The sequence below is a fragment of the Sebastes umbrosus genome, chromosome 2 (genome assembly GCF_015220745.1).
Source record: "Sebastes umbrosus isolate fSebUmb1 chromosome 2, fSebUmb1.pri, whole genome shotgun sequence".
Taxonomy (NCBI): Eukaryota; Metazoa; Chordata; class Actinopteri; order Perciformes; family Sebastidae; genus Sebastes; species Sebastes umbrosus.
Window position 1 is genome coordinate 34,322,522 of NC_051270.1, and position 25,108 is coordinate 34,347,629.

The window sequence follows — 25,108 nt, forward strand, 5'->3', positions numbered from 1 at the left end:
ATAGACTGATAAATGCACTTGCACTTTTTTCCTTTTACACTTTAACTTGTGTCTGATATTGCTGCTATTAATCCTGTCTATGTCCTCTAACACATTTGTCATACTTGTATTAGATTTAGATATTTTTTTTAATGTGTATAGATGAATTGTCTGTGTATTTTGTGTTTGCAGGCTCATTTGAATTGAATTGCCTCTTGAGGGACAAACAAAGTATTTTGAATTGAATTGAACTGAATAGAGAACACACTTCTCAGCCAAAAGAGAACAAAAGAAAGTGGAGCTGGCATGTTTATGAACTCTTCAAGGCACAGAGGGAGAAAACACAAAACAACAACAGTTTCCAATGCAGACTAACTACACGAGTAGTAAAAGTTGTGCTGCCGACCTGTCGGGGTAGCCCTCAGAGTTGAGTGGGCACATGTAATTGACCTCCTTGAGGTTGACGTTGGAGAAGACCAGCTTGTGGTTGGAGGAGTAGATGACAGTGGGTCGGTCGGAGCAGGCGAAGACGTTGGAAGTGGACAGGGACCTGAAGGTCCTCAGCACGGTGGGCTGGGTGCCGAGGGTGACCTTCTTACGCTCGCTCAGGGCGCCTGGAGGAGGGAAGGAAGGATGGAAACACAAGTGTAAGAGTCCAGTTTGAAAGGTGGGTGTAGCGATCATTGTCTGGAGTCAAATGCCAAACTCCTTTAGCTAATAAAGTTTGTCCTTGTCTGCAGAGTATCTGTCTCCTATTTTATGCTCATAAAACCATTCAGTGAGCCCTGAGGCCCTGCATGCAAGCATCTGCCTTCTCCATGTTTCTCCGCTCATTTATTTACTTGTACAACTAATAGTCTCAATGGCAGTATGTATAGTTTGTATAGGCTTTAGCTTGTGATGCCCTTGCCCCCCATTTGAACCACCGCAATGTTAATTTCTTTAACGAAAACTACGAATAAATATGTTCGCCAACAACCTTTATTTCTATGACTAAGACGAGATGATGAGACGATGACCAGACGATTGCGAGACGATTGCGAGACGATGACCGGACGGCACCGATGACATTAAATACTAACGGTGACGATAGCAAACATGCAAGAACGTTGACAAAAAAAGACGAGACTAAAATGAATTTTAAAAAATTAAAATTCCCTCGCTCTATTAATACTGCATATTGGAGTTGGGGTTTGCGGGTTGGGTCGGGTTAAGATGGTTGATTAACGCATATGCAAGGGATGATGACCAGCTAGCCGGTCGGTTTATTTCACAACAATGAGCCACTAACTGTGCATTATCCCACTTATTACACAGCTACTTACTAAAGAAATCAATAATTTTCCAATAAAATGGTCTGCCAGATTCCGACATCAGAACTGCGTCCATAGCAACAGTCTGTTATACATAGCAACGGTCTGCTATAAATAAATAACAGGCCGTAGAATGATTGACCAATCGGAATCGAGTATTCAACAAAGCCGTGTAATAATTTTGGATGTTGGGCGGTGTGGATTGGCTCTCAAATCGGGTCGGGTGGGTGCAACTGAACTGCACATCACTAATGAGCGCAGTGAGGAGGACCCGGAGTAGCAAAGCTGCATTCTTAATCATTCAACCTGTGTTTTCTTCAGATAATGATAACATCAAAAAAAAAAGGACTAAGACTAAATAAAAAAATTGCTGACAAAATTAAGAGAGAAAATATTTTGATTAAAAGTAATGACTAGTTGACCAAAATGTTATGACTTTTCTGAGACTAAAACAACACTAAACGGTTTTGAGTTGTCGTCGACCAAAACTATGAAAACTAGAATAAAAATGACTAAAATGTGACTAAGACTAATAAGCATTTTCTTCTTAAGACTAGACCTCTGTCCACGTTATGACTGTAAGCTGATCAAAGCAAAATGAATGAGTACATGTATATGCATGCTAATATCCTGGTTATTAAATTCAGAACAAGATGTAGGAAGAAACATTCATGTCTCGGTGTACATGATAAAAACATCCAGGTTTCTGATCACTGTCTGCAGTTTGTTCAGGGATTCTTTGACTGCCTGGCTGGACACTAGAGCTGAAACGGTTAGATCGATTAGACAGTCAACACAGCCTCATAAAAGGTTGAATAAACAAGATGTTTCGCATTCACGCATTAATTTAAAGGTCAAAGGAGAGACCTTAAAGTCAGCTTTAGTTAGGCAGACAGACAGCTAGTCAATAGTGCAGTAATTAAACACTCCTCTTCACAGGGAGAGCTACACAGCCTGTAAAAACTGTTGTATATTGTTTTCTGTGGCCCTTAATTTACTTTTTTTATTACTTGAAATTACATCACTTGGGTGTTTTGACCAGGTGATGTCATTTCAGTTACATCACCCAGTCTGGGGCTTGGAGACTGAACATTTTAACAGCAAGGCCTCACCACAAGCTGAGGGTGTGGTGTTTGAAAGCAGGCAGAGAGCATCTAAGGCTACATCCACAATAATACATTTTTGTTTTAAAACGCATAACTTTTGCTGCGTTTATGCCTTGTGTCCACACTACTACAACGTTTTAGGACGCCTAAAACCCCTGACGCCGTTTTAGTTTAAAAACTCCAGGGTTTCCGGGTAGAAACGAAGACCTTTGAAAACGATGACGCAGATACCCAGACGTTTGAAGGCAAAGTTTGTGGTTTTGAGGTCGGCGATGGACATAAAACAGAGGCCTTTCCCTTTTTCTTTTTTAACCAATGCTTTTTTTGTTCTGCACAACTATATTGTGGAGTTCACAAAGAAACTGTAAACGAGCAGAGCATAAATGCTGCTCCCCAGTACGACAGGGACTTCCAGCCACCCGGCAGAGCTACGAGTGGGAGAACAGATAACAAAACCGAGGGCAAACAAGTGAGACGTGTGTTGACCAATTTTATTGACCCAGAATGTAGTAAAATGTTAATTTGTAACTGTTCATTTGTTCATAAAGTTAATTTGATTTGAGAGAGAACAAGACCTGGGTTGGCCTGGTAAACTAGTAGCAGTCTTCTATCTACATTTGAAAAATAAATATTTTTTTTCAACTAAATTCATCTTTGTTTGAGTTCGTATGTGGAAAAGACAGAGGAAGAGCTTAAGTATCAAACAAGACCTCTTATTATTATACAATACTAATACAATGGGGTGTTATTACAATTACTTTCTGTAACTAAGCGACCAACCGCAGAGTCGACAAATCTGCTTCCTGTTTACACCAGCACGAGCATAAAGAACATATGGTGATCGTTCCATTGCAACATCAGCGCCCAACAGCAAAACTACTGTATGCTTCTGCCATTTTGGACTGAAAGCGACTACCGGACGCCAGTAAAGCTTTCGCCTAAATTAGTGCCGTATAAAAGTAAGACAAAATTATTTCTAATCTATTGTCATATCCTACCGAAATGGCCTGTGTTGAACAATCAAATATTATAAATAAAATACACTTTTTCAGTTCAAACTGACGGCAGCGGCTGTTGTCAGAAAAACACCAGAGTTTCGTCTCTTTGCTTCTATACTCTTTGACGCGCATGCCCAGTGTATGTGAACGGTCATGGGATACGCGCTTTCAGGCGTCTTAGTATGGACGGAAATTATTCCTAAAATGGTGCTAAAACGCTCATGTGTACGAAGATTATTTTAAAACGAAAACATAGTAGTGTGGATGTAGCAACAAAACAAAACAACAAAAGGCACTATTAGAAAGTGTAGGATCAAGTGTTTTGGGAGCTTGACCCCATACTTGGGACTAAAAGTCAGGATATAGCAGCGTCTGCTGCTTCCATTCTGACCAGCAATAAGAGACGAAAAACAGAGCTAAGAGTAAACACTGGATTTACATACAAACAAGACTCCATATGATGATACTAATGCTCCGAAACATTTGGATGTGTAAACAAGCAGCTGATTGCTAAGACGTTTGCTACAGGCTGCAAAGTTTCTCCACTATTACATTAAAATATAGTGCTGGTGCTGGCATTATGCAATTGTCCATGAAATATAATATTCTAAAACTGTTTTCAGACAGCTGCCTGAGGTCCCGCCTAGAGGCCCTTATCAGTCGGAGAAGTTTGAGAAGCTCTTATCTGACAGCTGTAGTGATGATGGTGTGGACGACCTACCAGTCTGCAGGTCCAGACCAAAGTAGAAGAGCGCTCCGTCTCCCAGTGCGCACAGCAGGTAGTAGCTGCCTTCAAAGGTGGTCATTAGGATGGAGCGAGGGATGATCTCTGAGGACACACACAGAGTCAAATGACTTATTTTCCCTCTACTCTGGAGTCACAGGCTCATGGATGAACACCAAAGTGATAAATGTCTGCAGAATCGTCAGTGTCAGAAAAATCGATAAGGGTTATCGGCCAGACAGGCTGGGAACTTCTGGGAAAAAATATAATATTTCAATGCTGCAGGCTAAATATTAAATCTTCTGTCTTTTCCGCTTAGCAAACATCAGTTGCTCTGACTGCAGGCCAATTACATCAAAACAACATTGGCTGTGATTAAAAGCTTGTTGGCCACAAAGCAGCAGCGTTAAAAAACAAAAAGGTCTGCAAAATGTGGCTACTTGAAAGGTTGCACGTCTCCATGGTAATGTACATCATACAGGGCTGTGCTCCATTCAAAAATACATCCAGAAAAACACAGAATAAGTGCGACTGCGCAATGTTGCAGTGTTAAAATCCTCTGCTTCCGAAGACGGAGCTAAAAATATCAACAATTACAACAGCACATTAGCTTTTAATTTGAAGGTTTTCCCGTTATTACTTGCACAAACTTTAGTCTGCAGCCAGACTGTCCTTGTTAGTGGAGTCGGTGAGAGAGAGCTCAGTCTGCAGAGCTTGTGCATTGAGCAGCTGTCAATCAAACGCACTTGGAAAATAAAGTGTGACACTGTAGGAACGAGTGTGGAAATATTCTTCATGGGTGAAGTATCCTAATTGGAAAGTAAAAGTCCTGTCTGCACCGGCTCACCATGTTATGAAACTTTGTCTCCAGTGACTGCTGACTTTTTTATAAGTTTAACCAAAAAAAGTAGTCAAGTCCACTCTTGCATATTTGAACAGTTTAACAAGTTTAAATAATTTTTAAGCGTCTAAATGCTGCACTAAATGCATCTGGGTTGGCAGCATGGTTAATGGTCAAGTACAAACTAAAAAATGAAGTACTTGATGGGAGATGTCATTTACATCTATTAACAAAACTGGAGATACAATCCATTTGAGCTACTACTGTACTACACTAGTATAGACCCATTCCTTGGACATTTCTATTGGAATAGTTCCACATTCTGTTCACTACTAAAAAAATGTAAACCTCACAAAAAAAACAACTAAATGTCTCAATAACAATTCACTGTTTTATAAGAGGTTATGTGCAGGACTATTTCTTGGCGAGGGAACTCCAGGAAGTTCCTGGAACAACAAGATATAACATGTTAATTAGTGAGCTTTAGAAGTGATGGTAGGTGGATTTTCTCACCATTTAACAGCACCATGCTAGCTGTTTCCCCCACTACTTGAAGTCTTTATGCTAAGCTAAGCTAGCTCCACATTCACGGCATTGATGTGAAAAAGGTATCAACCTTCTCGTCTAACTCTCCTGCATTTACGACATTTGTATTAGACCAGTCCCTCATTATTCCATTGTATACCATGGGATGGTAATGATTTTTCCAGGTATTAGCAAACCTTCAGGGTTACCAGGGAAACGGAGTGAATGCATTGTGAAAAACGGTAGATTGCGAAACGCATGACAATATAAATTAATGGTATTAATATTTGTTTCTTTGGTAAGTGGCCATGGTATAAGCGGGATAATGCCCTCGAAGGGCATTTAAGTCATGATCTTTATGTCTTTTAAAAAGGTAACTCATTGGAATTTATTATAAAAGGCAAACAAATTTAGTTTAAAGGGACTATTTGTAACTTTCAAATTTTTGTAACAGCGACACCTGTGGCCGTGAAAACAACGAAAGTCAGTGTCGGGCTCGCACTTGCTCGCTCTAAATATACCTGAACGAGCGTCGCTCAAAACAGTGAGGCGACACACGTCAGCTAAAACCACAATATCACTCTATATTTCAGCTGCTTGGCAGTAATGTTAGCTGACCAGACGAAGGTCTCTCCATGAACATGATTTAGATCTGATCCTAGTGTTGGCTTTTCCTGCCTAAGTGCAGGTTTCAGCAGCGGGGCTCTGCAGCGTGTCTCCTCTGCTCTCTCCGCCCGCAGTCGGAGAGAGCAGAGGAGACACCGGCACCCGGTCGGTAACGAGAGGGTAACGTAACTCTCTGAAGAGCTCCGTCACTTCACAAGACACGGGAAAGCTCTGTTGGTCTGGAGGAGCTGCAGCATTTATTTCTGCACAAACGTCCCCTGTGCATTCACTAGATATTCTCAGAGCTAAACTAACTCTTCTGCAGTGTGTAGTGAGCGCGCGTTCACGTCTAGAGGTGGAGCGAGACAGCGAGGACGCGCGCGCATTCTGAGTGAAGGAGAGCAGGCAGCGGAGACGAGGCTCCAGCCACACGCGAGCGCGTATATGCGAACGCGCATGTGTGGCGACCCGCTACATTTATACGCTTAAAAAGTTACAAATAGTCCCTTTAAGTGATAACTTTATAGAGGCAAAAACATGGTTTCTGGCCTTTTTTCCTGTGGGGTTATTTCTGCACTCCAATTACCAAATAAGCAACTGTTGTCACAGTGATGCTGAGATCAAAATGATTCACACAGATAGAGCTGAGACACAGTTTGTCAAGGCTGAGTGAGGATTTAACTGTAGGTAACAATCCACTCTCCTGGCCTGTATTCAGGCGGTGCCTTGTTAAAAGACAATAGGCATTGAATGACAAAAACATTTTGCCCTTTTAGACTTTTTTCTTTTCATTTTCCCCTTTATATGTGAAGATTTTTTGGTGAGTTTTCCTGCTTTGTGAGAGAGCCTGGGTTAGGTTAGTCATCATTGCTTTTGTGTATCTGTGCAGCCCATTGTGAAGCCTTTTGGGCTATAGAACTAGAAACTCCAGTTGACTTGACATGATCTGTGTCTAACCATCTCTCTCCACAAGTCGGTAACAGCTTTCCTTTTCTCCCATCGGTTGCACCCTGCCCCTCTTTTTTCTCACCTCCGCCCAGCATTTCCTTGTGCAGGGCTGTGAAGCAGGGCAGTTTGAGCACACGGGCTGAGATGTCGGTCCAGAGTCCCACGGCGCAGAGCGGTGACTCACCGCCGCCCTCCCCCAGAGGTGTGATGTCCAGGCAGGCCACCTCGTGCTCCATCTCCGTGGTGCTGAGGAAAGTGTAGAGAGGACGTGAGACAAACAGGAGCAGGCTGCCCTTACTGTACACACTGTGTGAATGTGGACAGTGTACGACAAAGTTTGACACATACAAAATGACTAAATGTGTTTTTTTTCTCTTGTGAAATGCAAATTGTCATCTGGTGAGCTGAGCTGTGTGTTCACACTGTCTTAAATTGCCAGACGGCCATTCATTTCCCATAAAGCTGCGGTGGGATCTCATACAATATGTGGAAAGGCAACAGGATTTGTTTCAAAGATCAGTTGACTCCAGCTGGACTTTTTCATCATTACACATTTACAGCCAATTGGATTTTGTCTCTTCCTTCTTCCATTTATGTCATTAACAACAGTTCCAGCTGACTAATGCTAACATGATTAACAGTTGATCAGTCACTTCCCCAGTGCCTGCTCTCTACAAGTACTGCAGGAATATATAAAAAAAAGTATTTTGAACAATCTGTGGACACATAATTGCATTTATCAATAGGTCAGTGGTAGTGATGCGTGGATTCGGATGACATCAGAGCCGATCTGTGTATCTCTAGTCAGTGATAATTCTGTGAAATTTTAATCAGAGCAATCATATATTTAATATTCCGGCTATTTGTCTTAACTCACCAAAATGAAGAAGTGACAAGCTGTACCAAATCAGTAAAAATTTCACATTTTGCCCAATGTATCACTTCACAATGAAAGCACTCCAATGCACTCGATGTCTTGACATTTAAAATTGAGTCTGTGAGTGCATATGCTTGTTTGGGATAGACTGATATTGATTATATCTCCAATATCAATAATAATACTGATTATTCTGAATTTAAATGTCTGATTACCACTCAATAAACTGTATTATAGACAATATATACTGTGAGATGATATACTGTAAGTGTGTCTAATGTCACAGATCTTGGTAGGTATCCTTATAGACAGTAAATGATTTGTTAATTTTTAACAGGGAGGATGTTAACCTGCGACCAGCGAACCACCCCATGAACACCCCCAGCTTTATAATTTAGGGAATATTATAGATCCAAGAGAAAAAGTCGCAACTACGAATCTGTCTGCTACTTCAGCACCACAGACAGCTCCATGGATTTATTAATACACAGCACAGCTACTACTGATATTTCAGAGCCGTGGTCGGGGCCATAGATTATAACTTGCACAAACCTCGGTCAGATAAAGGATCAATGAGTCAGGCAGACTAAACTGACATATTCAACTAAACAACCCATCTGCCACTGCACTCCCTCTGCTACAAGGGGATGCATTTTGGTCATTTGTTGGCATCCCCACTCATCTCGCCTACTGCTTATAGTGCTATCCCCTAATATCTCTGGTTGTATAAGGCCATTGTGGACAATGTTGCAAATTGATTTAATCGACAGTTTCTCCACAAAGAAAAACACAAAAGCGGCACTTTAAATCTGCCAGAGATGTGCTCATAAGTTTCTTGGAAATAAGTCATTGAGCATGAAAAAAGCATAAAAAACAACTAACTGACTAAATAATTCTTAGTTGACTAAGACCAAAACGACTGATTAGTAATTAACTAAGAGGGGGCAGCCCTAATATCAACATTGCAAAATAAAATGACATATATGCCCATATCATAAATATGATTTTAAAAAAAAAGAAGCAAAGCTATAGTGAAAATGAGCAATAACTGGAAAAAAATGGCCCCGAACGCCTACGTAGAACCAGACTACTCGATGTAACATACTGTAAGGATAATCACTGAGTGGTGTGTCGAGTACTTACACTTTAATTGCATTACAGAAAAGCATTCCAGCCGTGTAAACACCTTTTATCCGGCTATGACTGTCTAGTATTTACAGAATATTGCGACTCACTCAGCGAACCGTCAGTTTATTGATGTAGGCCAAACATTATTTCACAGTTCTGGTGAGACACTTCACTCCGTCTCTTCCATTGTTTCATCAGTTACAAACACTCTCAAGGCTGCAAACAAACACTTTGTGCTTCAAGCGGACCTGGTGGCCATTTTTACAAGCTGTGTGGGGTTTTTTTGGGGTATCATTCACTTTCTTTAAGCTACTGTAAAAATAGTGGCTCAAAGCAGTTTCATTGCAACAGTGGCACAAAGACAGCCATGAGGGTAAACCACAGCAGCACCGTGAAAGAAATATAATAAAAAGTAAGACTCAACGGTTCTACTGCACCATTCACTTAAAAGATGAGATGCAAATCCCTCTTCTCAAACTTTTCCACAGATCAGGAAAGAAAAAATAAAAGTGAAGGTGAGATAGTGCAGGAAAATAATAACTGAGTCAGAGAAAGTTGCTGAACTATTGGGAATATAGTAATTAATGTTTGATTAATTAAATTTTCAAACAGCTCTGTTGGGGATTGTGTATTCAGTGTATATGCTGTATCTTCTCTGCTGTTGTATCATATTAACTATTCAATTAACCTACAACTCTATTAGTGAGAATAATTTGTTAACAAAAGTAAGTTGGAGCACAATGATGATTTATGAAGAGTCTCTGCAGTTGACTTTGTTACCTAAAAATTAAGTTCCTTGGCTAAGTGACACGCTAAAGGGCATCTTTATTAAGATCACAGCCGGGGGATAACTGAAGGGATTTTTTTTATCACTCTTGAAGCTTTTCTGAACTTGCAAGCTGACCCAGTTTATAGACGTCTCACCATCATACCCGCAGACAGACATGGTGGGGTTTATATGAATTGTTTGACATTTTGGGGAATAGGCTTATTCACTTTCCTGTCTAGAGTGAGATAAGAAGGTTGATAGATACCTCTCATGTCTGTACGGTAAATATATATATATATATATATATATATATATGTGTTTTATATACGTATAAGTTGACCGGCTGCTGGTCTCAATCCGCTTATCTAACTCTCACCAAGAAAGTGTATTTAAACTATTCCTTTAAAGCAAGTGGTTGATGTTGATCTCTTTTGGTAATGTCATACCAGGAGATCTCCAGACATCCTGGATTCAGTAGCATAGATTTATATTAGGGCGGTCAAAGTTAACGCGATAATAACAGGTTAACGTAAATTTGTTTTAACGCCACTAATTTCTTTAACGCATTAACGCAACTTGCGATTTTTAGGTTGTAGCGGGCTCAGTTTTAATGCTGAAGTGAAGATACTGGTATCATATGAAACTAGAAAACCCCTAAAGAACCCATTGGTATCAACCGTGTCATACTAACTCAGGAAGGAGGATAAATAACGCTCCAAACTTGTGCTAAATTTTGGTGAGGAAAAACTGTCATGGCCATTTTCAAAGGGGTCCCTTGACCTCTGACCTCAAGATATGTGAATGAAAATGGGTTCTATGGGTACCCACGAGTCTCCCCTTTACAGACATGCCTACTTTATGATAATCTCATGCAGTTTTGGGGCAAATCATAGTCGAGTCAGCACACTGACACACTGACAGCTGTTGTTGCCTGTTGGGCTGCAGTTTGCCATGTTATGATTTGAGCTTATTTTATATGCTAAATGCAGTACCTGTGAGGGTTTCTGGACAATATTTGCCATTGTTTTGTGTTGTTATTTGATTTCCAATAATTAATATATACATACGTTTGCATAAAGTAAGCATATTTGCCCACTCCCATGTTGATAAGAGTATTAATTACTTGACAAATCTCCCTTTAACATACATTTTGAACAGATAAAAAAATGTGCAATTAATTTGCGATTAATCGTGATTAACTATGGATAATCATGCGATTCAATATTTGAATCGATTGACAACCTTAATTGATATATAATGTGGTGTATAGATATCACCAACAAGAAGCTCTGGGTATTGCACATGATTCAAAGTGCTGTCAAATACAGCCTGGAAACACCAGTGAACTGATAACGGGTCTATCCCTCGTGGATCTATGTCCTACCTGATCTGTTTGAGCTCTCCAGCCAGGATCTGCAGGTAGTAGAGGGCCCGTCCCACAGCGAGCACCACCTGAGTGTGGTTGCAGGCGGCCACGCTGATGTTCCTGCCCTGTGGCTCCTTCCATTCACTCACTAATGCCTTGCTCTCCTGGAGCACCAGGCGCACAGAGCCTGACGTGATCTGCAGGCACACACAGTTTTAAAATATTATTCTGCACAGCATTTCTGGGAAGGTGACAGGAAAGATGATGTGGAGAGACTGTGGGGCTAAAGTGTGAAGCCGTTTCAAAGCAAATCTCACTGTTTAAACATGGTTCTGTGCCAGGATCGTTGTTGTTTTTTTAATGACTGACAAAATATGATTAATTGTATATTGAATTTTTCCCCAAGATTTGTATTTTTGTAAATGAAAAATGTGATGAGACTGTATTTTTGATGGTGGAGAGAAGATAAATTACTTTCCATTTAATCATCTTGAGCTATTAAACATATGGCGCATGTCCCTGGAGTCCTGAGATAATGTTTAAAAACAATCTGTCAGCAATCCTGATGGCGCCAATACAGATGTTTAAGAGAAGATCAAATGAAATGGAGGTTATAATGACTATAATTTACTCTATAGAAGCCATTAACTGCACTTGAGGTACATCACAACTGTGTCCACATTCAAAAGCAAACTCAAAACTTTCCTAATCTCCCAGGCTTATAGTTAATTACTGTCTGTGTGCAGAGGTTTCTATTTGATTTGTGTTGATGTTTTAGGGTATCTATTGCTGTGTGGTTGGGTGTATGCTTGTTTATACTACTGTATTCTTATATTTATGTTGTTTATGCTACCTACGTTCTTATGTTTAGGCCTGTATTTATATATTATATATGTCTTTAAATGTAAAGCACTTTGAGTTTACGTGTAATGTAATGCCAAATGCCATTAAATAATGATATTGTATTAACGGAAAATACAGCAGTTCAATCACAACACAAATAGTGCTGCAACTAACGATTACTTTCATTGTCGATTAATCTGACGACTATATTCTCGATTAAACGATAAGTTGTTTGGTCTATAAAATGTCAGAAAAATTGTGAAAAATCTCGATCAGTGTTTCTCAAAGCCCAAGATGACGTCCTCAAATGTCTTGTTTTGTCCACAACTCAAAGATATTCAGTTTACTGTCATAGAGGAGTAAAGAAACCAGAAAATATTCACATTTAAGAGGCTGGAATCCTTAAAAGATTACTCAATCGATTATCAAAATAGTTGGCGATTAAACTAATTGTTGACAACTAATCAGTTAATCGTTGCAGCTCTAAATACAAATGTTAAGAAATATACTTGATACAAAAAAGAATGAAGAATAAATGTCCAGCATTTGTTTGATCCCAGAAATCCCTTTTATGAAACATCCAAACAAGATGTTTTCAACACCTATTATTACTATGATTGTATTTGTATTGAATGTACCAGAGAGGCTTGTGACTACCTGGTAAAAAGCCTCTCACCTTACAGAGAAATACAAATATAATATTAAAATTTGAATAATGTGATGGGGAGTGCCATACAGTGTTGAACAAGCAAGACAAGAAAAAGAAGAAGAAAAAAAAAAAAGGAGCTGAGGGAGCCTGAATAACAGACTGCAGCAGGTACAAACAACAGCCAAACTATAAATGGAGGTGCTGCACTCTGGGAGCACACATGATGTGGAGATGTAATGAGGTGTGAAAATACAGAATATATTCAAGATAGGATCCTGGAGTCCTTGAAAGCAGTTCGGAAGATCATATTGTTCAGTTTCTGCGGTTTGTTTATGTCTGCAGCGTTCGTGCAAATCACAGCTCATTTGAACCAAAACAGTTTAAATTCAAGTTTTCTATCAGAACACACAGCTGGGAAACAGCTGGGAAACAACTAGGGTCCAAACACCTGGGGAGGTTATTTTGTCAGACAATACTTCACCATACACCGTCAATATAGTGGCTCTGTGAGGCAGCGGGCTTTACTCAACATGCTCACAATGACACTGCTAACATAACGTTTAGCAGGTATAATGTTTACTATGTAGTTTGGTAGTTTTTAATGTTGGCATTATTAGTTTAGCATGTTCACATTTGCTCATTAGCACTAAACACAATTATTTTTGTAGGTATTTGGTAACCCAACAATTGGACACGTTGGTACTAGAGAACAAGTCAGGGGATCGCCAAAGTAATTACAGTTCACCTTGTGGCGATCATGAATGTCTGTACCAGATTCCATGGCAATGTGTCCAAGAAACATTTCATTAATAAACTAAAATATCACCCTCATAGCGGTGCAAGAGAAAAGGTCAGGAGATCACCAAAGTCCATATGATTCATCCTTTGTGGACCAGGAATGCCCCCCCTCCCTAAGAGTAAATGACATTTCAGTCTGGACCAAAGTGGTGAACCAACCGACTAACAGTGCCATCCCTAATGCTTAAAGGAATACTTCACCCACAAAATAACCATTTGCAAATCAATTACTCACCCCGTGTTATCTTAAATTTTTGAAGAAAACGGAGAAATGTCTTGATGAATTTAAGTAAATGTTGTCCAGGTTTAACAACAGCAATACTAATATCAAAACATCCGTTTACAAACTCTCACACAACTCGTGCAGTATGATCCGAGTCTCATTTTTTCCAGTCGTATGATCACTACTTCCCAAACACATACATTCTCGCCAAAATCGTACTATTCAAAACACTTCCACCACTACCGTCTCATGTTTGCGCAGGCGCATCCGTGCGAATCCGGTTTCTCCGCTCACAGTGGAGGCGTGCAAGAAGTTTTCTTCAAGAATTCAAGATAACACAGGGTGAGTAACTGATGTGACGTATTACTTTAAGAAGTGCATTAAGCAATTGGTGACCAAAGAACAAATACTCCAAAACAAACTACCGAATGTTGGTGCGTAGGCAACACGAGCATCACGTTGGAGTTGTGTTTATGACCAGCTTTTAAGTCTAATAGTCCATCGGTGTTTGGTCCTGAGGAGAATATCTGGGTCCTTCTAGATGCTCAGCATTATTTACAGAACGCTTCTTTAGATTTTTGTTTATTTCGTGCTGGGCAGGTAGAGCACAGTCGGCTCGTCGGATCTGCTGCCTACGGTTTTGTATTGAAGGTTTAATTAGAACAGAAAAGCTCAATCACACAGTCTGTGAGTGGGACGGAGGACCGAAATAAACTAAGTTACAATGACTGCAGAGTCAGGCATTCATTCTTATTGTGTTTAGCACTATGAGCAACCCTTTTCAAGATACATGGAGTATTTGTGTGCAATTTGTATGTGATTATAGCATATTTTAAATGATAAAAAAATGGGACAATTCTGCTTCTAGCGTCGCAACACGCTGTCAACCAGTGTCTATTTACAAACACAAAAGTCTGTCACCGAGTGACTGAGTGACGAAGTTACACGATTGGTCGGCCGAGTGTTGGAGTTACCTCATTGGCCTTTGTGCAAATGAGCCTGTCCAACGCGACCCGTCTGTATCACGAAACGTGGACCAAGCTGTGAAACTAGGCGATCTAGTTCTAAATTGAAACCAGATTCAGTAGTGGTATAGCCTATTTCTTGCTTAAAATGTTTTCAGATGTAGATTTTGGTGGATTGTTTAGATGGAATAACCGCCATGTTGTTTCCTGTTTGAAACGTTAAGCAGAAAACCAGGGACCAATCAGGTGCATTCCACATCACCGCTTGAACGGAGCAGCGCGTCCCCTAGTGTCCTCGCCGGACCTGGTGGACATGTACCGCTAGATTTAACAATTTAAACATGACAACTGGCTCTTTGTTTAACCACTTAGCCACAAATTCAGACTGACCATACACGGTCCAGCCATACTATATACTCGGCTTTGACCACTGAATGCCAAAGTAAAAACCAAACTCTACAGCTGGTGGCTTCAATGCAAGTTTAAGTGCAACTATTAACTGTTATCATTTGAAGTGAATTTGTCTTCAGCAGAAAGCACAAGTCATGTAACAACCGTCACATTAGCGCAAATGTGAAAATGTATTCAGTGTAAATATACCAACTCTGAGAGGGAAGACAGAGTTAGTAAAAATGTTCCGGCCTTAAAACACAAGCAGTGTTGTCATAACAACCTAAAGATTTATGGGTGAGGGTCTAACGGTTGGCAGAATTCCCAGCAGGTTTCATCCTCATTTCAAAAAGGCAGGCTAAAACTTGAATTTAAATGAAGTGCAATATTCATCTCAACCAAGTGTAAAATACATGAAGTCCTCTTGCGCCCTTCACATCCACAACTCCCCGTTCAATCATGTATGATTCAACTCCGGCAAAGTACATCTTATTAAATGCGAGTAGGGCCACAGTTGAATAAGTTATTTCTATAATTCATTTAGAATTTGTGAAATTAGATGATATTCCTGCTTTGAAATAGGATGTACAAGTCAGCAAATTCTAAACATCAAATGAATGTTAAACTAACCAAAGCATGTTCTGGTGAAGCACACTGGCAGCACATGTAACTTTAGACATATAAACATGTGTGTATACGAACTTGAATGAGTTGCTGGTGCGCCACGTTGCCGCAGTAAAATGTCTGCTGGTTGTCCACAAAGCCGGGAAGTTCAGTCTCCTCGACTTCCTCGCCACTCAGCATCAACACCCTGGGGGAAAAAACACACTCTTAAGATAAGATAAAAGGCATCTGTATTGACTCTGCTCTTATCTGGCATGCTGCACGGCAAACACTCACCGCGTTTGACCCACGAAAGACAGCACCAGCATGTCATCTGTCTCTCTGCCTGCCTCGGAGCGGAGCGGCCACAAACCTTGAAGGGAATTGGAGGGAGAGGGTGTTAGGAGGAAAAAGTTTCTGCAGAGCAGGAGGAAATACAATATCTAAACAGCCGATCTTTAACTATTCCGTCTGTCAAATGTTAACATGTTGGAAGAAGTACAGGTTACAGATCCCTCTCAGAGAACTATTGATTGGCTTAATGAATAATTGTCCCTCATCAAGAGGCCAGGGGCAAGAGGTAGCAGCTGAGGTGTCCAGGGCAGAGACAGTCGATAAACAGCTGAAGCCTAACAAGTGCAAGCAGACCTTGCCTAACCTGCGTGTCTCATTTAAGCGTCAGAGAACAGTCTTGGGAGAGGAACCTCAATTTCCTGGGATTAAGAGGTGTCTGCCATTGTTAAACCTGACGGGATTCTTCAAATTGACACTTCACCGCTGCAGACACTGTAGTGCTCGTTGGTTTGCTAAATGAATACAAATGTTTCCAAACATTTCCTTGTTCCTTTTTGAAAAGTACCGAGCCGAGACCTGTGACATCTGCGCCATCTGCTCGCGCTCACAGACGCGGAGCTTGGACGAGCAACAGCTGGCGTTTTGGTCGGTAAAGGGAATAAGGGGCCTCGTTACAGAAAAATATATCAACTGCTTGCCCTATCTTAACTTCAGTTTCAATGATTAGAAAAATCCTATCTTCCTATTACAGGAGCAATTTCTAAACTCATGGCTGTGTCCCATCTCATCTCAGACCTCCCATCTTAATTTAAGGAATCCTAACTATAACTGTAAATTAGGCTCTTCAATCTGCACTCGTCCCGTCATGCCTGCTTCTTTAATTAGAATGTACCGGTAAACTACTCGAGATGGACAAGCCATAATATCAACGGCTCTCACTTGTCGCTGGCTAGCTAGCTTGCTATCATGGACAAAAAATAGACGGGCGTTCAATTTTAGCTGAGATGAGTGGGAGGAGAAAAGGAAATCCCACCTTTTTAATTAAATAGATGTAAATATATAATATATATATATATATATATATATAATGTAAAATTTAAAGCGTCATCATATGGTTTGAGTAGCCTTTCAATAATTGTTGGTGATATGTTGTTCCCCATCTTCTTTGTCAGTGCCATACAGACCTAACAACAGTGCTGCTGATCTTTTGGCAGTTATTTTGAATATAGGACAGGGTCTATGCCTTCCTAATTTAGGATTCCTAATTTGGGAAATCCCTAAATTAGGACGTCTCAGTAATAGCTAAATTCCTATCCTAAGATAAGATAGGATTGTTTCCTAGTTAGTTAGGATACATGTTTCTGTATTACTAAAAATCCTACATGTCATCCTAAATTGAGATAAAATAAGATTTCAGATTTAGGAAGTCTCTGTAATGAGGCCCAAGGTCCAGATTAAGTTAAGATTTGAGAGGGAGGTGGTGACAGAGACACATACAGAACATACAGACCTTTGATTCCAGGCAGGTCAATGCTGGCATGCTCATGAATCCCAATGCCGTTGCGAATGATCCGAAGGGAGCCCTCCTTGAACGCACCGGAGCATGTCACCAGCTGAAAGCAGCAAAGAAACACAATAAGACATAAAGATATGGACTGATATATTAGGGTGTTTTTGTCCTTTTTAATGGGTTTGTAATTGTAGTTGATCCAGTTATTTTTACCTTTTCTAGCGCTGTTAAAGTTAACGCAAATTCGTTTTAACGCCAGTAATTTCTTTAACACATTAACACAATCAGTCTTTCGGAGCTTGTAGTGGGCTCAGTTTTAAAGCTAGAGTGAAGATACTGGCATCATATGAAACTATAAAAAAACTTAAGGAAACAATTGGTACCAACCATGTCATACTAGCAGGAAGTGGGCAATTCTTGTTAGTTCAGGTGTGCTGACTTTCTGTTTTATCTGATCTGGCTAAACGTTTATTAATGCTCACTGGTCCCAGTTCTAGTAGTAAATGCAATCCAAAGTACAAGTTATGACAGAAATAGTGGCAGTTGTAGTAGTGAAGGATTTCAGAATCAGTATCAGTTTATAGAAAAGCTTCTCAGAGAGAGATTGCCAGTTCAAACATGGCAACAGCGTTTAGATCCAACACCCTGAAAGTAAATAGTTCTGGTGTCTGTACAGTCAGACTGGATAGCATCAGAATGCTACTCATTCATCCAGTCATGGTCCACTAACAGGATTAATACCAGATCCAATACAATCTCTGTTTCTACCACCTGCCACCCAACAGCTCCATCCTGATGGAAAGAACCACTGCGGACTTGGCAACCCACCCAACTCCGCCGAGAGTGTTCTCAAATGCCCCCGCGCTCTCAAGGGACTGACTAAATCCTGATAATCTGCTCATAATACATTGTGTATCTGTTATCATTTTATTTTATCCTTCATAAACCCCAATCTGGTTAGCAGTTGCACATCTGTGAGTAGAGAGGTCCGGTTATGTTTCTGCCCTGCAGCTTGTGCATCAATCCCGTCTTAACTGTCTGGGAATGTGTCCGTGCCAATTAACCAGGTCAAATGCTCGGTGGATTTACTGCAAATTAAAACAATTATTGGATTTAGTTCTGGGCCCCAGACTGAAATGAGCTGGAGTGTGTGGATGAATACAGTCGGTGGGTGATTGTGTACTGGTCTGGACCCAGACAGTGGCTCTGTGCTCTAGTGGACCGCTGCCTTTGGAACCACATCAAGTACCCCGAGGCCTGGTGTCAAACCCTGCCAACAAAACCTTCTGTACTGTATCTCTCTCGCTACTTCACCGTTTCATCTCCCTCTGCCTCACTGATTTGATACAAACAAAGACAAATGTTGAAATTAAGAAATGTTTTTGTCAAACTATTATATTAGAAATAGCATCTGGTTTAATTTAAAATAAAAAATAATTCTTATGATATTAAAGGAACAAGTAAGAAATCAATTTACTGGGTAGGAATGTGTTCTTCTTGTTACCTTTTATAACTTGACATTGCAGTACGGGTCACATCGCATTATATTCTGAAAACAAACTGGTTGACAACTGCTGGAGGTAAACACACCTAGGAACACAGAAGTGCTAAAGATGATGGATTGTTCGGAAACATGGAGACGGGGAACGACCGGGACGAGGTCCTCACTCTCAGATTTAAAGGGTGTAAATGTTGTTAGAGGAAATAACGCAGCTCAGCAATCTGCCTTTTTGTAATGGAACAAGACAGCCAATTTAAGTTTGTGTAGCAGAGATGCATTTTAACAATCAGGTGTAACTGCAGGGCAGCTAAATCATATCTAGATGCAAAGAGGATACCGGGCGCACGTTAATATCAGGGGGCTCTTCTCATTTCTCAATTTTGTGTCGCCTCGATCCTTCGGTTTGTAACCCGGAAATCAATCTCAGCGCGCCATCTTGAAGGCCGCCCCAATTCCTAAAATGCATCTTGAGGAGCGTGGAGCAAAGAGCGAGGAGCGAGGAACGAGGAGCAAGGAGCGAGGAGCAAGGAGCGAGGAACGCAGAGTGTGAACGCTATATATACACAATATATATCTACATAGATATAGATATATTCCGTTGGGCACAGCTGCATCAGCTGTCCATTGTCACGCCTCTTTTATGCGTCACGGGTTATCTTGATCATTTTTTTTTAAATCATGCATTTTATTGTTTCCTTAAGAAAAATGACTACAACCTAAACCACAACAAATAAAATATGTTCATAAAATAACAGATAGTAACTGTAAATTGAAAAACAAAGTAGTGGGAGGAGAAAACATTTTTAATAAAATAATATTAACATTAATAAAACATAAATGAAATAAAAAATAAATTGATAATAATAACAATAAATTAAAATAATGAATAAATGAAATAAAAAAAAATGAAATAAATGATGAGTAAATAAATAATGAAGAAATATAAACAAATACAAATTAATTAATTAATAAAATAAATTCACACAGCAGATTCCCAACGTCATATTTAATTGACGTCGCTTTAAAATGACGGCTCAGAGGCGAGGATGTCTCATCACAGAGGCCTGTTGCCTTGCCTCCTTGCATCTCTTCCTCGCCTCCTCCGCTCACATCTCCCGTGGGCGGGAATAAGAAGCGAGGAGACGGGTAAAGGAATCTAGGATACACAAACTGGGAAAGGAGAAATGCCCCAGGTGTACAGAGACCACTGTCAACAAAAAAAAATAGACTAGACAAAATCAGAACACCCAGACTGCATATAAAAAGGCACAGGAAGCCGCATATTTGATGTCAGCAAGAATCTCCTGAATACATGCAGCCGGCTATTCTGGCCAGTGGCATGTTTGTGCAGTAGTATGCTTAATTCTGCTGACAAAAACACTGTTAACACAGCTCCAGAAGCCGGCTGCATTTGCGGTATAAGCCCAGACTCCCTGAAGGTTGTGACAAAGAAGATGATAAAGAGGAAAACACAGATGGAAATTCACCATAAGCTATAAAGTGCATCCAGTGACTGTTAAGAGGGTTTTGGGTAATCACCATGTCATGTCTGCATCCTCTGGCGAACCTTTTATTCTGCCTGAATGATTTGCTTTCAATATGTAGCTGTAATATAACGTGTTATGTCTTTCCTGTTTGCTGGTGGCAAAAATAATTCATTTTTTCACAGAAATAAACAAGATTCCATTTTTTTTTTTTTTTTACCTGGCCCTGGCCCTGCCTCTCCAGGTCGACCACACACATGTCCACGATGGGCCCCAGATTGGTGAACGTCTCCATCACAGCCACATATGAGCCCTGTTCGTTGCTGTCCACATTGAGCTGCGGATAAACAAACAGAACCCTCTTTACAAATCAACGAGAAGGGATGAGAGAACATGGTGAACAGGAGTGGTACACGTTGTGTAGACTTCTGTTAAAGACGATCAAGATTAAATGTTTAAGATGTCAAAATGTACATGTACCTAAAGGAATAGTTTGGGTGTTTTCAAGTGGGGTTGTATGAGGTACTTATCTATAGTCAGTGTATTACCTACAGTAGATGACGGTCGGCACGCCCCCAGTTTGGAGAAACAGACAATAGTACCAGCACAGAACTAAAGCTGTTGTGGACGGGGCCAGCAGCAAAATGTATTTTAAACACCTAAAAAAAAAGGCTCACCTAAAAAAATCAATATCTGTTTAAGTGTATGCTATATTTAGAGTATTTTCGCCAGTTTATCTTGCCGTGAGACAGCTATACTATGTTTCCAACGGGGGAACTAAATCTGTCTTCGCTAAAGCAACCAGACTCCATTGAAAAAAACAGTAATTTTACTTTACCTCACAGAGAAGTTGCTGGTCTACCACTGTGAGGTAAAATTACAGGTTCTTTCAATGGAGTCTGGTTGCTTTGGCAAGAGTATGGATGGATACAACTGCTTCAGTTCCCCATTGGAAAGGTCTGTCTGACGGCAAGATAAAGCTGTGAAAATATTCTAAATATACCGTACACTTAAACTGATATTGATTTTTTAGGCGGCTAAAATATGTTTTACAGTACATTGCTTTGTTTCTGTGCGATAACTCCTGTCTGTTTGTCCGAGCTGGGGGAGTGCCGACCGTCATCTACTGTAGGTAACACACTGACTATGGAGAAGTAGCTCATACAACCCCACTTCAAAACACCCGAACTATCCCTTTAAAGAAAAATTCAAAGATAATACAGGAGGGACCAAATACTTTGCCATACTCCATCCCACTTCATGAAATCATTTTAATACCTGCAGAGAATTTTACTGAAATTAAAGGTTACAATTAAAAGATTAAAAATGAATTAACTTAATGATTGTGGAAGGTGTGAAACTGTCTCTTGGTGCTTACCTTCACTAACTGGGAGTCGCCCAGTCTGGAGCCCACAAAGACCACACCGTTATCCAAGTAAGTCAAACACTCAGCGATGGACGTCTGTCATTGGAGAGAGACACAAAACCATCTCAGTCTCTGAGGCAATGATATCCACACTAGGGGCTGCAACAAATGATTATTTCATTTTTTTTACTACTGCTAGCAGCATGGCTCATGGGATGTAGCAGTCCATCCGTCAGTCAGTAGTGAGAAATCACAATTTATCAGAGCCTGAGGGGATGTCTCCAGATTGCTTGTTTTGTCCAACAGCCCAAAACCCAAAGATATTCAGTTTACTATCATAGGCGACAAAGTAAAGCACTAAGTCCTCACATTGAGGGAGCTGGAACCAGCAAATATTTTTGCATTTTTGCTTGAAAAATGACTCCGGTGATTAAACAATTATCAAAATAGTTGCCATCAATTTTCTGTCAATAGACTTATTTATTGATTCATCTCTAGTCCGCACTAATGCAGACACATTTGAAAATTGAAAAGCCCTGCTGACGGGCAATTTCACAAAGAATGGATTGGGTCCGCTGAAAGCACCATGAATAGCTCATCATGTGCAACCGCTATCTGCTCCGTCTCAAGATCCGATTCACGGAAGATATTGTGCTAATGATATTACAGCACATAAAGTGTGTATGAGTGCAACTTGCCCCTTTTTTGCATCTGATTGCAAATATCCACGAGGCAAAGTATGAACACGCTTGAGGTCAATGCCTCAGTTGTGACTAGTGAGGGCTGAGAATCAGCCCGAGCCACAGGTCTCTTCATGAGGGGCCGCTTCAATCCAAACCTCCAGAAGGCAATTAAGAGAGAGGAAAGGGAAAAATGTAAGCCCAGGTTTTGGAAAAGGAGGGAGAGGTATCTTTGTGATTTGAACTGTGGGCCAATTTTGTGCCAAATGTATGCATATTACCTCATGTAAATATGGGCAAATGGCACCGGAGCACCGAGGCGATGTTTGCTTGGCAGCGCAATTAAGGGTGTGTCTTTGAGATTTACACATTCTTTTAGTCTCGTTTGTGCAGGTGCGGCGCAATTGCTTTTGTTTTTATTGTTGGCCAAACAAAATGAGCAATTATGAGCCATCACTTTAGGCGCTGGTAATTTCAGATGAGAAATCATTATTAATGTTGACCTTTTACATGCTGAACCATTAATTAAACCATTAAACCAAACTGCAATTGTCTGACGGCCACAACAGAAAGGTCACTGAGGACAACTCTGTTCAGCTATATTGAAACACAAATGAAGTCATAACAATAACAGCAGATAATGATATTAATACACAACTTTGTTGTTTGTGAAATGGAAAAGAAGTTATGAAGTTTCACTTTTGGACATTTGACTTTTTTAAAGTGATTTAAAAACAGACTGTTTGACATATAAATGACGTTTTTAAATCCCCCCTCATCAGCGTGAACATCGTCTCCGGTGTTATTGATACACAATCAAGAGGTTTTTCTGTCTGGCATTTTAATGTAGGGCTGCTGCTGCCTGTTGACAGAACAGACTGGTCCTAACGATAAAGTTAAGAGTGATTTGAAAGGCAATCTGTCTCTAGTTCAGCAGTAGTTCTGCTCTGCTCGATTGTTTCTCGCTCCAGCATCACTCAGCGGCGTTTTACCTTTCTAGACTCCTTGGCAAGTCATTAGAAGAAGGTGCCACAAGCCAAAAGCTGGGTGCCTTTAACATGAGATTCAGCTTTGAGCACAGTATTGACATACAGTCGTTGTCTAAATCAACTTAAAAAGGGATAAGTGACACCCCGACAAGCTAGCAACAAAAGAGATGGGATCATTTTTTCACATCTTCTCTACAAGTGCAGACTGATCCATTAGCTCCTGTCAGGGCTATAAACCATTAAAGAGTCAATCGTAACAAAGAAAAGAAAAGGCAGCAGGAGGAAAATCAACAAGCAGCAGAAAGGGTGGTCGAGTCAGGTAGAGAGAAACAGATGGGAGAGATGCCAGAGGAAAGACAGGTGGGTAAACACGGTGAAGACAGATGGAGATAAAGAGACATAGCGAAGAAGATAAATGGAGCACCTCTCCGAGCAGCTCCACGTGCAGGTCTTTGAGCGCCACCGTGCCGTCCATTAGCTCCTCCTTCTCCAGCAGCAGCATGAACAGGCGTCCCTCCATGTCCCCCAGCAGGTAGCGAGAGCCGTTGGGGTCCACCCGGTTGTGACACACGATGGTGCTTTGCTGCAAACGAGAGTGGAACACAGACAAATCATTACAATAACACTCACAGTGGAGGAGCTGCTCCTTGAATTACGCCAGCACAGAAGAAGACTTCATCCTCACCTCATGCATTATCTATTATGAGCAACAGAGACCTGTCTTCACAATGTTTGTTTTGTTCTTTCTCATTATGAAACATACTCTGAGGATTTTGCCCAACGTACAGCTTAAATCTCACTCACAGAGCTACACACTGTTCAGATTTTTCGTGACAAGGAAAGCAAAGATTAAACAAGACCGCCTGCCGTCCCGTCAGGAGCCTGTGTACACGACAACCAGAGTAAAGCCATGTTAAAGTCCATGTGACTGAGAAATGCAACGGTTATATTTGAGCTGTCTCTTCTTTTGTGTGTTTGATTAGTGTATTTTCTGTCTGTTGTGTTCCTATCGAAATTAGGGCTGTCAAAGTTAACGTGATAATAACATAATTTGATTTAACTCCACTAATTTCTTTAAGACATTAAAGCAACTTGAGATTTTTAGGTTGTAGCGGACTTAGTTTTAAAAGGTCGAGTGAAGTGATACTGGCATCATATAAAAATACCAACCATGTTATCCTAGCTTGTTGCAAAGGAGGCTAAATAACACTTCAAACATCACTGTCACCGCCGCACATGGCACCCTTTAGCGCCGGTATCAAGCGCACCGGGCGTTCCATTAACTATAATGTAAAACCATCCACGGCAACAGTAAACGCTCAGAGTTAGTGCGGCGGGAGTGTGGTGACGTAGTTAAAGAGCGAAAGAGACACACCAAGCGGACGGTAGGGGAGATGGATGGGTCCAACAAACACAAGGCTTTCATCCAGAACGCCGCCGTTCGTGTCCCGTGCATCACGTTACAATCAGCTGTTCGTTCAGGTACCGTGTTCACAACGTTCAGTGTCATTTTCACTGTACAAACATAGTAGTTTTAAGCCCAACCATGTAGTTAATTCGTAAATCTAACTATAGTGGTTTTGTTGCCTAATCCTAAAGTGACGCCGAGGGGAACTATAGTGGTTTTGATGCC

At 40.7% G+C, this 25,108-nt stretch overlaps 1 protein-coding gene across 1 annotated transcript in view; it reads right to left on the reverse strand.

Moving 5' to 3' along the window:
- ddb1 (damage-specific DNA binding protein 1) overlaps nucleotides 1-25,108 on the reverse strand; it is a 62,686-nt gene that overhangs the window by 25,492 nt on the left and 12,086 nt on the right. Inside the window, exons 7-16 of the mRNA XM_037795693.1 lie at nucleotides 23,900-24,058; nucleotides 21,819-21,902; nucleotides 20,661-20,777; nucleotides 17,456-17,558; nucleotides 15,949-16,024; nucleotides 15,751-15,859; nucleotides 11,199-11,377; nucleotides 7,123-7,286; nucleotides 4,118-4,225; nucleotides 386-593 (exon numbers count right to left, since the gene is read on the reverse strand). Coding sequence (XP_037651621.1) covers nucleotides 386-593; nucleotides 4,118-4,225; nucleotides 7,123-7,286; nucleotides 11,199-11,377; nucleotides 15,751-15,859; nucleotides 15,949-16,024; nucleotides 17,456-17,558; nucleotides 20,661-20,777; nucleotides 21,819-21,902; nucleotides 23,900-24,058 — 1,307 coding nt within the window. The remainder of the gene's footprint in view (nucleotides 1-385; nucleotides 594-4,117; nucleotides 4,226-7,122; nucleotides 7,287-11,198; nucleotides 11,378-15,750; nucleotides 15,860-15,948; nucleotides 16,025-17,455; nucleotides 17,559-20,660; nucleotides 20,778-21,818; nucleotides 21,903-23,899; nucleotides 24,059-25,108) is intronic.